The 16,477-nt window shown below is 46.5% G+C and overlaps 1 protein-coding gene across 3 annotated transcripts in view; it reads left to right on the top strand.

Annotated features, from left to right (window-relative positions):
* The window catches only part of MGAT5 (alpha-1,6-mannosylglycoprotein 6-beta-N-acetylglucosaminyltransferase), a 236,132-nt gene that overhangs the window by 58,338 nt on the left and 161,317 nt on the right, over positions 1-16,477 (top strand). For all 3 annotated transcript variants that reach the window (XM_068245938.1, XM_068245939.1, XM_068245940.1), the window contains exon 2: positions 10,270-10,658. In XM_068245938.1, the coding sequence (XP_068102039.1) occupies positions 10,418-10,658 (241 nt within the window). In that variant the 5' untranslated portion in view covers positions 10,270-10,417. The remainder of the gene's footprint in view (positions 1-10,269; positions 10,659-16,477) is intronic.

Here is a 16,477-nt window from a genome sequence, read left to right as displayed (position 1 = left end):
TGCATACATTTGCATAAATCAGCATCAGTGCAGAATTATTTCCATCTCGTTGACCATCTCTATTAGTGACACGGCTACACATCAGGCTTTATTCTTACAGCATAGATGTTATTTAGTGTATATATATGAGATTCCTGTGTACACATCATATATACTGTACAGTCACAATCAGATATGTATATCTGACCTTAAAAATACGGGGACTGCTTTATTGAAGCAGCACAAGTGACTAATTTTGATTGGTTGATTTCATTTTTGTGGACTAAGCACAGCTATTACTGTATATATACATTATTTTTAATGACTATTATCTGAAAAATAGAACATTTTATCATATTTTCTATTTTAATTACAGTTACAAATTCATTAGGAGTCGGGATTTTTTCCCGACTCCGACTCCAGGCACCCAAAATTGCCCAACTCCGCGACTCCGACTCCACAGCCCTGATGTATTCCCAGTAGAATGTAGCCACACCCCCTTTTGTATGAGTGTATCTGTACTGGGCATGCTTGAGTAAGGTCTGTGCATGTCCAGTAGAATGTAACCACTCACATATGGCTTTTCTCCTCCATGCACGATCGCTTTGTTCTACTTGGCATGCACAGATCTTGTTCACTTATGCCCCATATGCGCTCACAGCAGGAGTACAGCCACAAGAAGACGAGGTTCCTGGGCTGCAACAAAGGGCTAGAGGAGGTTCTGGGAAGCCTCTGGACTATCCAGCGGCTATCCACTACGAAGGTAAGTATTCAGATTTGTACTCCTTCCTCAACACTGGTTTGCTTAAAAATTCATAGCTCAAAATACTGCAATACAATGTATGACTGTGGTATTATGTTGAATAAGGGAAAGAAAATGGTGGAAAAAACTATAAAATATGCATTAACAAGCTAGATGCGAGCAATTGAAGACCTCCATGGGTGGTCATAGGACAAACATGCTTGGGTACAGATCAAAAGCTTGTATTCTTCTCAGGTATCTGCTAAAGCTTCGCCTTACTCTGGCAGCAGATAAAACTGATAACCTTGGCATAGACACGACACGATGACCGCTTCCCTTTGATAAACTGAGACTTGCCGGTCATGTTTTGTTTCTCAGATGTTTAGAAGAATGATATGTAGGCTGCAGTGCGCTGAATCCGAGCGGATTCCCATCTCCTCTCTGACGTCAAATTTTGGTGTGTGTGAAATTGTGCAGTGCCCCGGGGGGTGTTGGGTGTCGATTACTGAAATTCTGTTTATAGAATATAATTATCATTTTATCACACGGTAGACCATTCACATTTCTGTGTGGTAATCCTATCATCCTCTGTTTCATCATAGTCAGACAAATGTTGCAATGTACGTTCTTGGGGTACGACCGTGGTGGAGAAAGGTGTGGCTGACCAGGCACTTGAAGTTTGTCAAAACCACTCTTGAACAATAGGCATAGCATGGAGGGACAATAGTTTTAGCTATAGTTTTGCTTGTTTATAGATTAGTATTGTGCATTGCTCAAATTTTTGGGTCTGTCAAGTGGGAATAGAAGTCTGTGCCATTGGGGCCTGAGCTCATTTGGGCGTTATAAAAACTGCACAAAAATGCATCATACGAAGCGCATGTTGGGAGTGCGTTTCTAAAGCATACCTGTAAGTTTAAAAGTGGAGAAAATCCGATGGAAATTCGCAACTGGGTTTCTGCTTGTAGACGTGCGCATCCACACTGTTTGAAACTTGTCCTTACTGTATCCAGTTCAGATTTTTGGTCAGAGTTGAGTTGTTAAGTTTCAGGATGTTAGCAGATTGTGTCGCTTAATGTAAACATATTATTGGGTCACCATTGCATTCCCCATGGTATTTAGGACATGGAGGCGTGCAAGAAATTGCAGACTGCCTGGACATTGTGGGGAGATACCTCTGCAATCTTTAAATACGGCTGTTCTATCTTCATCCATTTTTGAGCCTGTACTTTGTTTCTATTCACTTTTCGGCTTTGCAGAATAGATCTCCGCAGTCGGGAGGGGTAGAGATTAATTTCTGAGAAGTAGGTCCGGAAAGTATATTGAATGGGTTAGTCAGCTAGTGTTTCAGATGCCAGGTGCTCTTGGGAGTGTTGAGATTTACAGGTACATCAATCAAAGCAGGGAAATATATTCGGCCTCCCCACCTGTTGTTGGTTGTTTGTCTGGGTGGGACAGCAGTGGAGGGAGAGCCGTACTGGAATCTGTGAATGCATCACCTACATTTCCTACAATTCATTATCTGCACAAAAGAGGCGACTAGCAATGGAATACCCACCAGAAGACTGCAGAAGAAGGATCGGGGGATACGTGGTGATGAAAGACTCCACAAATGATCGTTCCCTCATCCATCCATCCATGTACCATATGAACAGACAACGGGAGCGAACATGACTTTGAACGATTGTGGAAATTAGCACAGGGTTCATTAGGGATCGGAACTTTAGTTAAAATCTCGATCGCGGGCTAGCAGCACTGCAAGCGCTGAGTGTGAGCTAGCCCTAATACTTTTAGCCATAGACCCTGAACAAGCATGCAGCAGATCAGGTGTTTCTGACATTGTCAGATTTGATAAGATTAGCTGCATGCTTGTTTCTGGTGTGAATCAGACACTACTACAGTTAAATAGCTCAGCAGGGCTACCAGGCAACTGGTATTGTTTAACATGAAATAAATATGGCAGCCTCATTATACCTCTCGCTTCAGTTGCCATTTAAGGTGCGTACACACGCTCTACTGTAACGAACGACTGGTCCGTCAGACCTTCCCGCCGGACTGGCATTCTGCCGCTGAGCGGATCGTTCAGAAACAGCCTTATCAGTCTATAGCAAAGAAATGAGCAGCGCTACTTAAAAACAGATAAGTGCCTACCTGCAAGAGAGTGCAAGCCCCGCTTGTGGGATAAAATACACACCTAGCATACACATAACCTGTCTACCACTGGAAGATGTTGGTTTCCTGTAACAGCTTGCATGCAACTTGTTAAGTACTCGTTCCGTCCCACTGCGGAGAACTCATCCCCCTATGGGAGGGGACCTAACACTAACTAAATCCTAACCTATGCATATGCATAGCCTGGGTGCCTTATCAGTCTGCCGACAGACTGTACACACGCACTACTGTCGGCAGAATGCCGGCCCAGCGGGAGGGTCTGACGGACCCATTGTTCATTACAGTAGAGCGTGTGTACGCACCATTAAGCAACATACGGTTTAGCATTATGCTGGGAATACACGTTTTGTTTTTGCCTTCGTTTAAACCTTCGTTTCGATTGTGCCTTTTGTCCTTTTCGATCCCGAAATAATCGACCGTACGGTTAATATCACCACCCACGGTTTCGTTTTTTTTTTCCGATTATGATGGTTTCGTTTTTCCAATGATCGAAGGCTGCAAAGAAACGAAACGTAGTACAGGGACGGAGGGCATAAACGAATATATAATCGATCTGAACAGCCATCAAGCCTACCAATGGTTCGATTAGATGGATAAAGAGAGATAATATCAAACATGTTCGATCACTAATCGTTCGTTTTTGGGGTCTATTAATCGAAACTATAATGAGATTATGACTATTTTCACATACGTTTTCAACACTCGATTCGTTTACCGAACGAATCGAAGGCTAAAACGAAGGCAAAAACGAAACGTGTATTCCCAGCATTAGGACTGTAGATGCAGTGTGTTCATCTCGCCAATTGTATTTTCCCTTCAGGTTTGCTTTAAAGTGAACCTCTGGACTAAAAATCTACTCAGCAGAACTGAAAAGGCTTGGTTTTTAACAGTTTCACAGCATCAGAACTTTGTTTTTCTTACCAAAGCATCATTTTTAGCTGCATTTTTAGCTAAGCTCCACCCATCAAAAAAAACTGCCCGGGCGTTTTTTCCTTGATGCTGTGCAAAGCATGATGGGATTTCCTATGTTTTTATTCACATTGCCTAGCAACTGGGAGGGGTGATCAGCACACAGGACAGTTGGAACGGTGTCTCATACTCCCCGTCACCTCCTTTCAACCAAAAAGATGGCTGCCCCCATGTAATCACAAACATTTGCCTGTTTTAAAACCGGGTGGGTAAGAGATTATATTACCGATCTATTTTAACATAACTAATGTAACTTAATGACAGTATTTTTGTTTAGGCCGAAGTTCCTCTTTATTAAGCTCTCGGAGTACCGAATAGTAACAGAGCACCTCATGGCATCTGTGCCAGAATTAGCACAGCCGCGCTGCGATCTTCTCACCTCTGCCCACACTGCAGTAACACCTGCGTGACTCCTGTTATATATTACACTGATTTGTGTAATTCAAGCAAAATGGCTGATCCGACACGCTTTTTTAGATGTGTCATTTTTACATTTTTGTAAAGCGTGAGCCCCCCCAATACACACCGCCCCTCCTTCCCTCCTCTGTCACCGCACCGCTGCTTGGCTGTAAAAATAGACAGATTTGAGTAGCTGCGATGCAAAATGAGTGGTATAGCAGTGAAAGTACAGCGTGAGTCATTTTCCCATGCGCATCTACAGATTCCTGCATGCCCTGCCACTCCAGCGAGCGGCCCGAAAGGGACGGAGAGATGTGGCTGGTGGTTTCCTCCAGCCTGTTTCATAGTCTCTGCACCTTAAGGCTGGGTGAGTATAAAGGCCTATACACACGGCATACATTTGTCTGTAGTTGTGAGGCAGCAACAAACGGACAAGAGACAGCAGCATATTTACGGCAGCGACATCAGGGCTGTGGAGTCGGTACAAAAATCTTCCGACGACTCAGTTTATGAAACCACCCGACTCCAGGTACCCAAAATGCCTCTGACTTCGACTCCAACTCCTAAGTCTAATACTTACCAGGGCTGTGGATTTTGTCCAAAAATCATCTGACTCCCGACTCAGACTCCTCAGTTTATGAAATCACTGACTCCCACTCCACAGCCCTGGCGACAATTGGAGTTTGTGACAGTTGTACACACGTGACAGCAGAAAGAGTGAAGACACGACAGAAGCTGTCTGCCACAGATTACGCATAGTAGTAGTAGTGATACGGTAGCGACTCTGCTGTCTGTAGAAGACTTTCGTATACCCGACAGGACACCAACAGACTAAGCGACTGTTCGTGAGACAAAAATCACAAGTGATTCACCAGCGGAATCGCTCAAACATGGTTGTGTCTGCAGACAGTCTGCTGACGGTCTGACTCTTGCCGTGTCCACAAGAACAAACCGTCACACGAACCAACGCTCAACATGTGTCTGTCCAGACATTTGTACGCTGTGTGTATGGGCCTTAATAACATGGACAACTTTGACAGGTTGCAGTGTGATTTTTTTTTTTTTTTTTTTTTTTTTTTTTTTTTTCTTCCTGGCAGCATTATGCGATTTCTGAGACTTGAGAAGAAATCTCATATTGGATTTCTGATCTGCTGCTGAGCTTCGTAACTCTGTAATATGGGGACGTTATTGATCTGCTTCTGAAAATGCCACCTGCTTGGCTGTAATGAGGATCCTCTTCTGATTATAGTACTTTAACTTCTTTTTTTTCTGTACAAGCTATTAAAGGACAACGAAAGTGAGAAGAATTTGGAGGCTTCCAGATTGATTTCCTTTTAAACTATACCAGTTGGCTGGCTGTCCTTATGGTCTATTTGGCTGCAGTAGAGTCTTAATAAAACCAGAAATGAGCATGCAACTAATCTTCTCAGATCTGACAATGTCAGTAACCTCTGATCTGCTGCATGCTTGTTCAGGGGCTATGGCTAAAAGTATTAGAGGCAGAGGATCTGCAGGTTAGCCGATAATAGCAGGATACTATTAGCTTAGTAACTGGTATTGCTTAAAAGTAAATAAATGTGGCAGCCTCCCTATCCCTCTCGCTTTAAGTTGCCTTTAAGCTTGTTACATTAACAGATGCTAGAACAGATGTGCAGAAACGTTTGAAGGAACAGTCTTCCAGTGGGACGAGTACCTCCTTCAGCTTGTTGCTTATGTTTTTTTAATTTTTAAATTGCTTAGTTGCCGTTATTGTGTATGTATGTCTCCGCAGCCCACGCAGGCATACAGTGCAGCTGTACTGCGCATCTGTTGGTCTAGATCAGGCTTTCTCAACAAGGGTTCCCTGGAACCCCAGGGTTCCTTGATGACTCTGCAGGGGTTCCTTGGCATTTTACCCCATCATGGGGGAAATCTACTAGAGCACACTATAATAGGTGGTACTGTAACAAGAAGCACTAAATTGGGGGGTCAGGAGACAGTATAATGAGTGGCAGTGTAATAGGAGATAGTGAAATTAGCAGCCTAACCTACTTAAAGACCATGCCTCCTGAAAAATAAATGTAGGGGTTCCTCGAGACCAAAAAATTGTTTGCAGGGGTTCCTTGAGATCCAAAAGTTATTTACAGGGTTCCTCCAAGGTAAAAAGGTTGAGAAAGGCTGGTCTAGATACACAAACTATGCAGTTGTTTGCGTACTTTACGTACTTTGTGTCAATGCTAACCTGATCTCTCACCACCTACCCCAACGCTAACCTCCTCTCTCCCCACCTACCCCAACGCTAACCTCCTCTCTCCCCACCTACCCCAACACTAACCTCCTCTCCCCACCTACCCCAACACTAACCTCTTTCCCCACCTACCCCAACACTAACCTCTCTCCCCACCTACCCCAACACTAACCTCTCTCCCCACCTACCCCAACACTAACCTCTCTCCCCACCTACCCCAACACTAACCTCTCTCCCCACCTACCCCAACACTAACCTCTCTCCCCACCTACCCCAACACTAACCTCCTCTCTCCCCCAACCTACCCCAACGCTAACCTCCTCTCTCCCCACCTACCCCAACTCTAACCTCCTCTCTCCCCACCTACCCCAACACTAACCTCATCTCTCCCCACCTACCCCAACACTAACCTCCTCTATCCCCACCTACCCCAACGCTAACCTGATCTCTCCCCACCTACCCCAACGCTAACCTCCTCTCTCCCCACCTACCCCAACGCTAACCTCCTCTCTCCCCACCTACCCCAACGCTAACCTCCTCTCTCCCCACCTACCCCAACGCTAACCTCATCTCTCCCCACCTACCCCAACGCTAACCTCCTCTCTCCCCACCTACCCCAACGCTAACCTCCTCTCTCCCCACCTACCCCAACGCTAACCTCATCTCTCTCCACCTACCCCAACGCTGTACAAATGGGTGGGGAGCTTAGACCTCACACCATGGGTTAAGAAGTCCCTTTCTGTAGACAGTAAGAAAGGGGAAACACCCCACTACCAAGGGTGGACAAAGAAAAGAGTAAAACAGAGCTAAAAGATAATAGTAAAACCGATGTAATACTACATGAAGGGGGTTAAGATTGGTCTGTGATCTTTCATTTTCAAAAGACTATGGTCTGATGTGTGTATGTGGCCTTAGTCAACCTCTACGTTCCATTTTTAAATTCATTTTAGTGTATTTTATCCTTTTTGGTGCTTCTGTTTTACTATTATCTGCAAACTTCAAATCTTTATTGTGCAATTATCCACATGAATATCTGGCTTTGCCGAGGTATGTGGAAAACATCTAGATAAAGGGGGGGAACCCCTACGAGGCAACAGTTGTTGGATATTCATATGGATAATAGCACAAGAAAGGTGTGTGGACGATCCTTGGACTTAGGGTGGTCTGCCAATCGCCTGTCACGGACCCTGCATACCACTTTGATGGTGTGTCAACTCTCTACTTGAAAATTCCTCTACATTGGAAAGATCCTAATGCTTGGGAATACATGGGTCGATCCGGCGGCCGATTAGCCGTCGGATTGATCCCCGCCGTGTCCCCCCTCGTCCGCGCGGATCGATTACCGCTTGTCCCTGCCGGCGGCCCGGCGCTCCTTATCAGCTGCTCGATTCCCTGCCATTGTCCGCCGGCGGGGGTCGAGCAGCGTGATCGGACCAGCTGAATACGATCAGCTGGCCGGATCAACTGCTCGATACACGGTACAGAAATGTACCGTGTATCCCCAGCATAAGTTCAGAACTTGGCCAAACCGCTGGAGGACACGTGGGTAAGCAGCTAACCTTTCCTATTCAGAATAAAGGTTACATTTCAGTACTCCCGAGCTTATCAGTAAATGTAATCTCGCACTAAGTGATTAACAATGCTGTTTGTTCAGCTATAGTAATTCTAACGCCACTTGTTATAACAACCCAGAGATGAGTTTCATTGCTTGAATGTTTAACTTTATTCCTGCTCTCTGCAGTGCTGACCTTTCACCCCTGGTCTGGGGGTGGAGCCAGATAGCTGTTCTGTGCTGCAGCCACACTGCCCAGTATACCATATATGGTCACAGGCGCACACAGGCTATAACCATGGGCGGTGCTACTATTCTGCCCCCCCCCCCGAGAATCACTGTGCCCCCCTGCTCAGTAACACAGTTAACTGATTCTAGGCTCCAGCAGTGAACAGGATAGGGTCTGTATAAGAACTCTCCATGTCTGCCTAAAGGGGCCCATACACTCAGCCGATTTTTCTGACCGAAATTCGATTAGTCGATTGCAAATCAGTTGGCCGATCGACGGCCGATTTCGATGGATTTCCATCGAACTAGCAGGGTGGAAAATCTAGGTCGATCTGTAGAGATTGCTTATCATTTTGCATTGGCCCTAATGGAAATCTGATGGCAAAAAAATGCCATCAGATCAATTTTCAATAGATTTCAAACTGAAATCTATTGGAATTCTATCCCAGTAAAAAATGTTCCTAAAACACATCAGATAGATAAGAAATCTATCTGATGATCTATCAGCTGCTAATCTGACGAGTGTATGGCCACCTTTTAGTCTGACTATTCTACATGGTTTATTTAACGCCTACCATTAAATAAACCAAGGGTCTTATCTATTTGCCATAAATACCCCACAATCCTTGCAATATCCCTTGTTGTTACTTAATGTATCTGGATGGCAGTTATATTTTCAAAAAAAAAAAAAAAAAAAAAAAAAAAATCTGCCTCCTTCTGATTGTATGTTCTAACATTGTCAGTCTACAGGAATAGTCTGAGAAGGGGTTACACGCTGGAAGCTTACAGTTTTTCTTTTATATTGGCCAATAAACTAGAGCTTATGTTTAATAGACAGGAAGTTTTGAATCCCAGATCACCCAAATGGGCCCTATAAACCAGCCATCGTGTCCTCTTTGTGGAGCTGAAGCCGGCATTGGTTATAGCGTGGCACCCGGTGTCTACACATACAAAACCATTGTGTTTTCAGTCGTTTATTTTTGTCTTTGGTAATTATGGGTAATTATTTGCCATGGCGCTGTTTTTTTCTGGTTCCAGAACACCTGGGTCTCCCCAGCAGAGTGCCGTGTAGCAGATATACAGTTTGTGTGATGAGCAGCTCAGTATGCCTAGCTATCTTCGATCAGCAGTAGAAATGTCAATCCTTGATGTTTACCCGTAACCTTTAAGTATCTGTGAGAAAAGAGACCAGTAGCCCAATAGTACAGTATCGTTGAATCAAGGGAATAGGTAAAGGTAGAAGGTTGAATACAGTGGTGGGTTGTAATAACTTGCAACCACTGTCTGAGCCTGCGGGAATGTAACAGTGTCTGCTCGGTGTCCCAGGTCTGTTGGTGCAGATGCTGGCTGGTCGCCCTCCTGGATGCGTTTGAGGACACCAGGTCCTCGTAACTAGGACCCCTTAGGGTATAGACCAGTGGTCCTCAAACTATGGCCAGCGGGCCGAATGCAGCCCTCCGAGACTTTTTCACTGGCCCCCAAACACAATGTATAACTTATAGATGTGGCCCACTGCACCGTTAACATATCGGCGGCCCGCATATAGAATAGCAGTGCTGGCACCACCCATCCACATACTGTAGTAGCCAGCAAGCAGTAATTCACTGGCTTCCAATCCAATTCTGCATCAGGTGACAGTGCTGTCCAATTGCGATCTAAGGCGGTGCTGTACTGGGGACAGCCGTGTGACACAGCTGTCCCCTCCAGAGGCAGGGAAGTGATCTGCTGTCATAGGCTGAAACCAGACAAAAGGTTAACATCCTTTGTTTACATATTAGCTGTCTGCCGAATTTCTGTGCTGACACAGCCGAGAGATCAAATTACACTTGTGATTACTTTGATGAGGGGGAATTGGACAGGCTCTTCTCTCTAAAAACACACCGGGTGCAATTTCCTTGTCCTGTGCAAGAGTTCAGGCACACTTTAAAAACTGTATCTGTGATGACTGCATGATTATGGGCAGTTTAGGGGAAACTCACTCCATGTTCCTCTTCTCTCTCGCAGCTTTACTGAGACAAATGGAAGTGATTTGACTCCTGCGATGTGGCGACTAGACATCCTGGTGAAGACAGACCTCATGGCTCTGAACGCTTCCTGCCGCCTTTGAGCCCCGCGTGCCCCACGACGGACCGATCGCCCGGAAGGAAGGATCATGGCTCTCTTCACGCCGTGGAAGCTCTCCTCCCAGAAGCTGGGCTTCTTCCTGGTGACTTTTGGCTTTATTTGGGGGATGATGTTGCTTCACTTCACGATCCAGCAGCGGACTCAGCACGAGAGCAGCACCATGCTCCGCGAGCAGATTCTGGATCTCAGCAAACGCTACATCAAAGCGCTGGCAGAGGAGAACAGGAACGTCGTAGACGGCCCATATGTCGGCACCATGACAGCATACGGTAAGGACGGGAGAGCGCATGCATGGCAGCGACTTCTGAGGCAACGCACGGCTCTCTGATATCCAGGCCGCCTTTCATAACTAATTTTCACGAGAGGCAGCCGGTTTTATATCATCTGCCGGTGCTCTGGAAGAAAAAAACAGAATATTAGGAGTGTAATTGGCCCATCTGGCTGGGAAAGCGTCAGAAATGGCTTCAGATATGATTTTGTTTTCTGACTAAAAAGAGTTACCGAGAGCCCAATGTAGTGTAGGATGTACCGGAATATGGATAATGTCAGAGTACAATAATGTATACTCACAAAGCAGGGCTACCTCCAAGGCAACCACAGGTGAGGAGATTGTCCTGACCCCACTCAGGATTAAGAAGTCGCTCACAGGTATAGTCCTGCTTCCTCAGGCAATAAAAATAGGGGAGCACACAACAATCGAAGGTCCGGGATGCACCAGGCGCCTCTGTTTTTTGACTGTTTGAGAAGGTTCCTTCTGAAGGGGCCTTTGTACACTGGGATGAAATAGATACACTGCTGCAATTTTTTGCTGTAGTATAATACAGAATAGAGCTGTTTAGGAGAAGCATGATGTACACACTTGCTAGTGTGTCCTTCCCCTTGCATCATGGTGTGCGGTGAGGCTGCCCAGGTGATGCAATGACTGCAGTCATATGTACAGTATCACTCCGCTGCTAATCTGACAGGATTTTCTTAAAGCTAAACTGAAGTGAAAGAAATTATGAGATGAATTTAATGTGTAGTACAGCTAAGAAATAGAACATTAGTAGCAAAGAAAAGTGTCTCGTGGTGTTTTCCAGTACAGGAAACTTAAAGGAGAACTGTAAAGAGAGGTACAGTGTATATAGAGGCTGCCATGTTGGCTTCCTTTTAAGCAGTACCAGTTGCCTGGCTATCCTTCTCATCCTCTGCCTCTAATATGTTTTGCCCTAGACCCTGAACAAGCATGCAGCAGATCAGGCATTTGTGACATTTTTGTCAGATCTGACAAGATTAGCTGCATGCTTGTTTCTGGTATGATTCTGCAGGCAGATAGCTCAGCAGGGCTGCCAGGTAACTGGTATTGCTTAAAGAGAATCTGAAGCGAGTATAAAACTCGCTTCTTCTCTTATATTCAGCAGGGGCGTGTGTGCCCCTGCTAAAATGCCGCTATCGCACCGCACAACGGGGGTCCCTTACCCCCCAAATCCCCTCCGTCCTCGCCGGGGATCTCTTCCGCATTGAGGCAGGGCTAACGGCTATAGCCCTGCCTCACACGCGTCTGTCAGCGCGCATCTCCGCCTCTCCCCCGCCCCTCTCAGTCTTCTTTCACTGAGAGGGGCGGGGGAGAGGCGGCGATGCGCCGCTGATGGACGCGCTGTGAGGCAGGGCTGCAGCCGCTAGCCCTGCCTCTAGGAGCAGCAAAATCTACGACCAATTTGGTAGTTGATTTTGCAGGGGGGGAATTGGGGGGGTAAGGGACCCCCGTTGTGCGGCGGGATAGCGGCGGTTTAGCAGGGGCACACATGCCCCTGCTGAATATAAGAGAAGAAGCAAGTTTTTACTTGCTTCAGTGTCTTTAAAAGGAAATCAATATGGCAGCCTCAATATACCTTTCACTACAGTTCTCCTTTAAGTTGTGTATCTATGCAAAAGAGCTTCTCTGAGCTCTTCGAACCAACTTGGGTTGTATACAGTCCTGTTTTCTGAAGCACTTAAAGGGAAGGTCTGAGCAGACTAAAAAAATAAAATTGACTTACCTGGGGCTTCCTTCAGTCCCTAGTAGCTGCCCTGTGCCCTCGCCGTAGCTCTGGTGTCCAGGGATCCCCTCCGTTACAGATGCCAACCCTGACAGGTTGGCATCTTCTGCTCCTGTGTGAGCGTCGCTTGTGATCGTGCTCATGTGGTCTGCAGTGTTCTGCGCAGACACAGTAGATGCCGGACATAATCTGCAACGGAGTGAACCCCGGGCCACCGTTGGAGAGCGAAGCTGCGGTGAGGGCACAGGACAGCTGCCAGGGGCTGGAAGAAGCCCCAGGTAAGTACTGGTAGTTTTTTTCTTTTTTTCTTCTTTAAAGGGAACCAGAGACGAACGTTAGGGAAAAATGAAAAAAGCTTTTATACATACCTGGGGCTTCTTCCAGCCCCATAAGCCTGGATCGCTCCCACGCCGCCATCCTCCGCTTCCTCTATCGCCGCTACTGGGTCCCGTCACTTCCGGTGAACCCGGACAATTATCCGCATGCACAGGGGCTCCCCTCCACGTACGCATGCAGCTGCGCAGTATGGAGCCGCACGCGTAAGGGTATGGAGGGAGCCCCTGTGGTGCGGATAATTGGTCGCGTCTGCCAGCCGACTGGCCGAAATGACGGGACCCGGTAGTGGCGATAGAGGCAGCGGAGTACAGTGGCGTGGGAACGATCCAGGCTTATGGGGCTGGAGGAAGCTTCAGGTATGTATAAAAGCTTTTATGTAGTCTGTATGTAGTATGTCTCTAGTTCTCTTTAAAGAGAGACTGAAGTGTAATAAAATCCACGTATTTACCTTCTAATTATGTTTAGCAATATTAGTAGTCCTGAAACGCTGCATTCCTGCGGCTGAACGAGGGCTTCATACCCCTGAAATCCCCGGGGCAAAAATGAGGGGGGGCATCTTGGAAGAGGCAGAGCTCAGTGCTGTAGCTCTGCCTCTACTGTTGTCAATCTGCGATGATCGCCACCTCTCTCCCCGCCCCTCTCTGTCTTCTTTCACAGAGATGGGCGGGGGAGAGGCGGAGATCCATGCAGATTGACTCCTGTAGAGGCAGAGCTACAACTTTCAGCTCTGCCTCCCCAAATCCGCGACTTTCAAAGTCCCCGGAATTTAGGGGTATTAAGCCCTCGTTCAGCCGCGTGAATGAGGCGTTTCAGGACTCCTGATATTGCTAAACCTAACTAGAAGGTAAAAACGTGGATTTTATTAGGCTTCATAGTCTCTTCAAGACAGCCATGAAACTTTGAGAGGGCCCTGTCGCACCTGAGAGCGTTTTGCAGCTTGTTTTTTTACAAACCGTGTCCATTGACTTGCATTAAAATAGTCGTAATCATGATTTTTTTTTTTCCAAAAATCGCGATCGTGGCTACCTTGCTGTAGTTTGACCACGATTTTAATGCAAGTCAATGGAAGCAGTTTAAAAAAAGACCAGCAAAATGCTCTCTGGTGTGACACTTTGTTGTATTGCTTAACCACCTTAGCGGTATGGACGAGCTCAGCTCGTCCATTACCGCCAGAGGGTGCCGCTCAGGCCCTGCTGGGCCAATTTTAATGAAATAAAGTTCAGCACACGCAGCCGGCACTTTGCTAGCCGCGTGTGCTGCCTGATCGCCGCCGCTCTGCGGCGATCCGCCGCGAGCAGCGGCGAAAGAGGGTCCCCCCAGCCGCCTGAGCCCTGCGCAGCCGGAACAAATAGTTCCGGCCAGCGCTAAGGGCTGGATCGGAGGCGGCTGACGTCAGGACGTCGGCTGACGTCCATGACGTCAGGACGTCGGCTGACGTCCATGACGTCACTCCGCTCGTCGCCATGGCGACGAAGTAAACAAAACACGGAAGGCCGCTCATTGCGGCCTTCCGTGTTACTTTTGGCCGCCGGAGGCGATCAGAAGAACGCCTCCGGAGCGCCCTCTAGTGGGCTTTCATGCAAAAAAAAAAGTTTTTTTTTTAAATTTAAAAAAAACCCTCCCGCAGCCACCCTGGCGATCTTAATAGAACGCCAGGGTGGTTAAAATACAGAGTGCGGTTTTAAAACTGCAACTGTGACAGAATGATGCAATGTTATAAGAAGAAAAGCTGTATAACTGAAAAGAAAATATGACTCTCTTCTTTGCTACTAATGTTCTAATTATTATCCAAACTACACATACAATTCATTATATCATTAGTTTTATGGGGGGTTCACTTCAGGTTTGCTGTAATGCCAGCCTCCTCATCCCTCTCGCTACAGGTTCCCTTCAATTTTAGCTCCTGATTGCAGCATGTCATGGCAGAGTGGATGTGAATAGAAAGCCTGTCGTCCTGGGAGGCAGCGGGATCTCTTCCTCTGACGTTCCTGCGCGATTTGTGCGGAGGAGTTAGCCGCAGCAGCGGGGTGACCGCTGGCTTTTCGATTCGCGCACCTTCTCTGTTTTCTGCCAGGAAAGGAGCAGTTTCTGCTGTCAGATTCTAAAACAGTATTTTGCTTTTTATTAATAGCGGTGGACGTGAGCTGCTCTGGCTTCGATGGACTCAGGGAGGATTGCCAGTGACCCAGCAGCTCGCGTGAGGAATTGTTTTCCAGCAGTGCTCTCAGCTAGTAGTAACAAGTGTTTTTGCCAAAAAGGAGAGTCATTTTTAAACGCGAGTTCCAAAAATGAACAGGGAAAAAAAAAAATTGGCCAGAATCGCCGCAGTTCAGCTTCCAAGTTCGTTCTCCAGCTGTGATCTGTTACTATACGGTTTGGCCTGTGCGCTGGTTTCTGGTCTGACGTTAGTAGCCTCTTTCTGCTGAACGACTGCGGGGGCCAGACCGCCTAGAATTGTACTCAAACTTGAGTTTATTATTCGGAGGTCGGTTTCAAAAAGGATGAATGTGTGGCTACCGTTACAGCCTGAAGGGTTCTGATCTACGTTCTGATCTGAAATGACCATCACCATCTGCTGCAGTCTTTAAAGCGGACCCAAACCAAACATTTTTTAATTCAGAATAATTAGTTGCACCACTCTGACACAATCGAAGATAAATACACTCCTTCAAGCCTATGAGCATTTCAGTGCATGCTTTTCACCCTCCTCTTTTCATAACTAGGGTTATACAGGTGGCAGCCATTACTTCTGAGCTTAGTAGGCTGTTTTAGATCATGGGTGTGTTTGTCATCAGCTGCCCTCCCTCACAGGGGCATCGTCTATGTAAAAACTCACACAAGCTGAGATCACCTCCCCTGTGACATCATCAGTAGCAGCCTGTGTTTTTGTTCTTTATCGCCTCCACCAGTCTGCCGGATTCTGTCCTGGCAATATGAAAGGAAGGGAGGGGTTCCTCCAATAAATGTAAAATATTTTATTTGTCATCATGCAGCTGAAAAAAGGCTGCTATTTATTATTATAATTTAGAAAATAGATTTTATTTCTGAAATCTTGTATTTTTAATTTGGGTCCACTAACATTTTCACCCTGGAGGAACCCTTCAAATAATTTTTGGATCTCAGGGAACCCTGCATTAGTGGAGGAAGTGGGGATTTATTGTACAGGTGGCATGGAGAAAGTGTGGTTATAAACGGCCTCATTCTTTAGCTCCCATCCCAAGTTCCTCCTCTACAGTGCTCCCTATAATAGTAGCCTGTGTTAGTGTTTCTTATTAGAGTGCTCCCCCCTTTTTTTTTTTTTTATAGTGGAGCTAAGGAGGTACTTTTTCACCCCACCTACTGAGGCCAGTCTCACCAGAGTGAGTAACGCCAGGGAACCCTGGTTGAGAAAGCCTGGTCTGCTGTAAGAAAGATCACCTTTTTATATTGCGCTTTTCTCCTGGCGGACTCAAAGCGCCAGAGCTGTAGCCACTAGGGGCATGCTCAGTAGGCAGCAGCAGTGTTAGGGAGTCTAGCCCAAGGACTCCTTACTTAATAGGTGCTGGCTGCTGGAACAGGAAGAGCCGAGATTGAACCCAGGTCTCCTGTGTCAGAGCAGGAATCCTTCACCATTACACTATCCAGCTCTTTCCTTTTCTGAACTAATAATCACAGTATTCTGAATAATACCACAGTATTCTCAAAAGTGGGCAGTATCGTATTCCACGTTTAAAGCACACCTGAGACAAGGCAAA

Source organism: Hyperolius riggenbachi, chromosome 7 (genome assembly GCF_040937935.1).
Source record: "Hyperolius riggenbachi isolate aHypRig1 chromosome 7, aHypRig1.pri, whole genome shotgun sequence".
Lineage (NCBI taxonomy): Eukaryota > Metazoa > Chordata > Amphibia > Anura > Hyperoliidae > Hyperolius > Hyperolius riggenbachi.
This window is presented reverse-complemented; position numbering and strand designations above follow the sequence as displayed.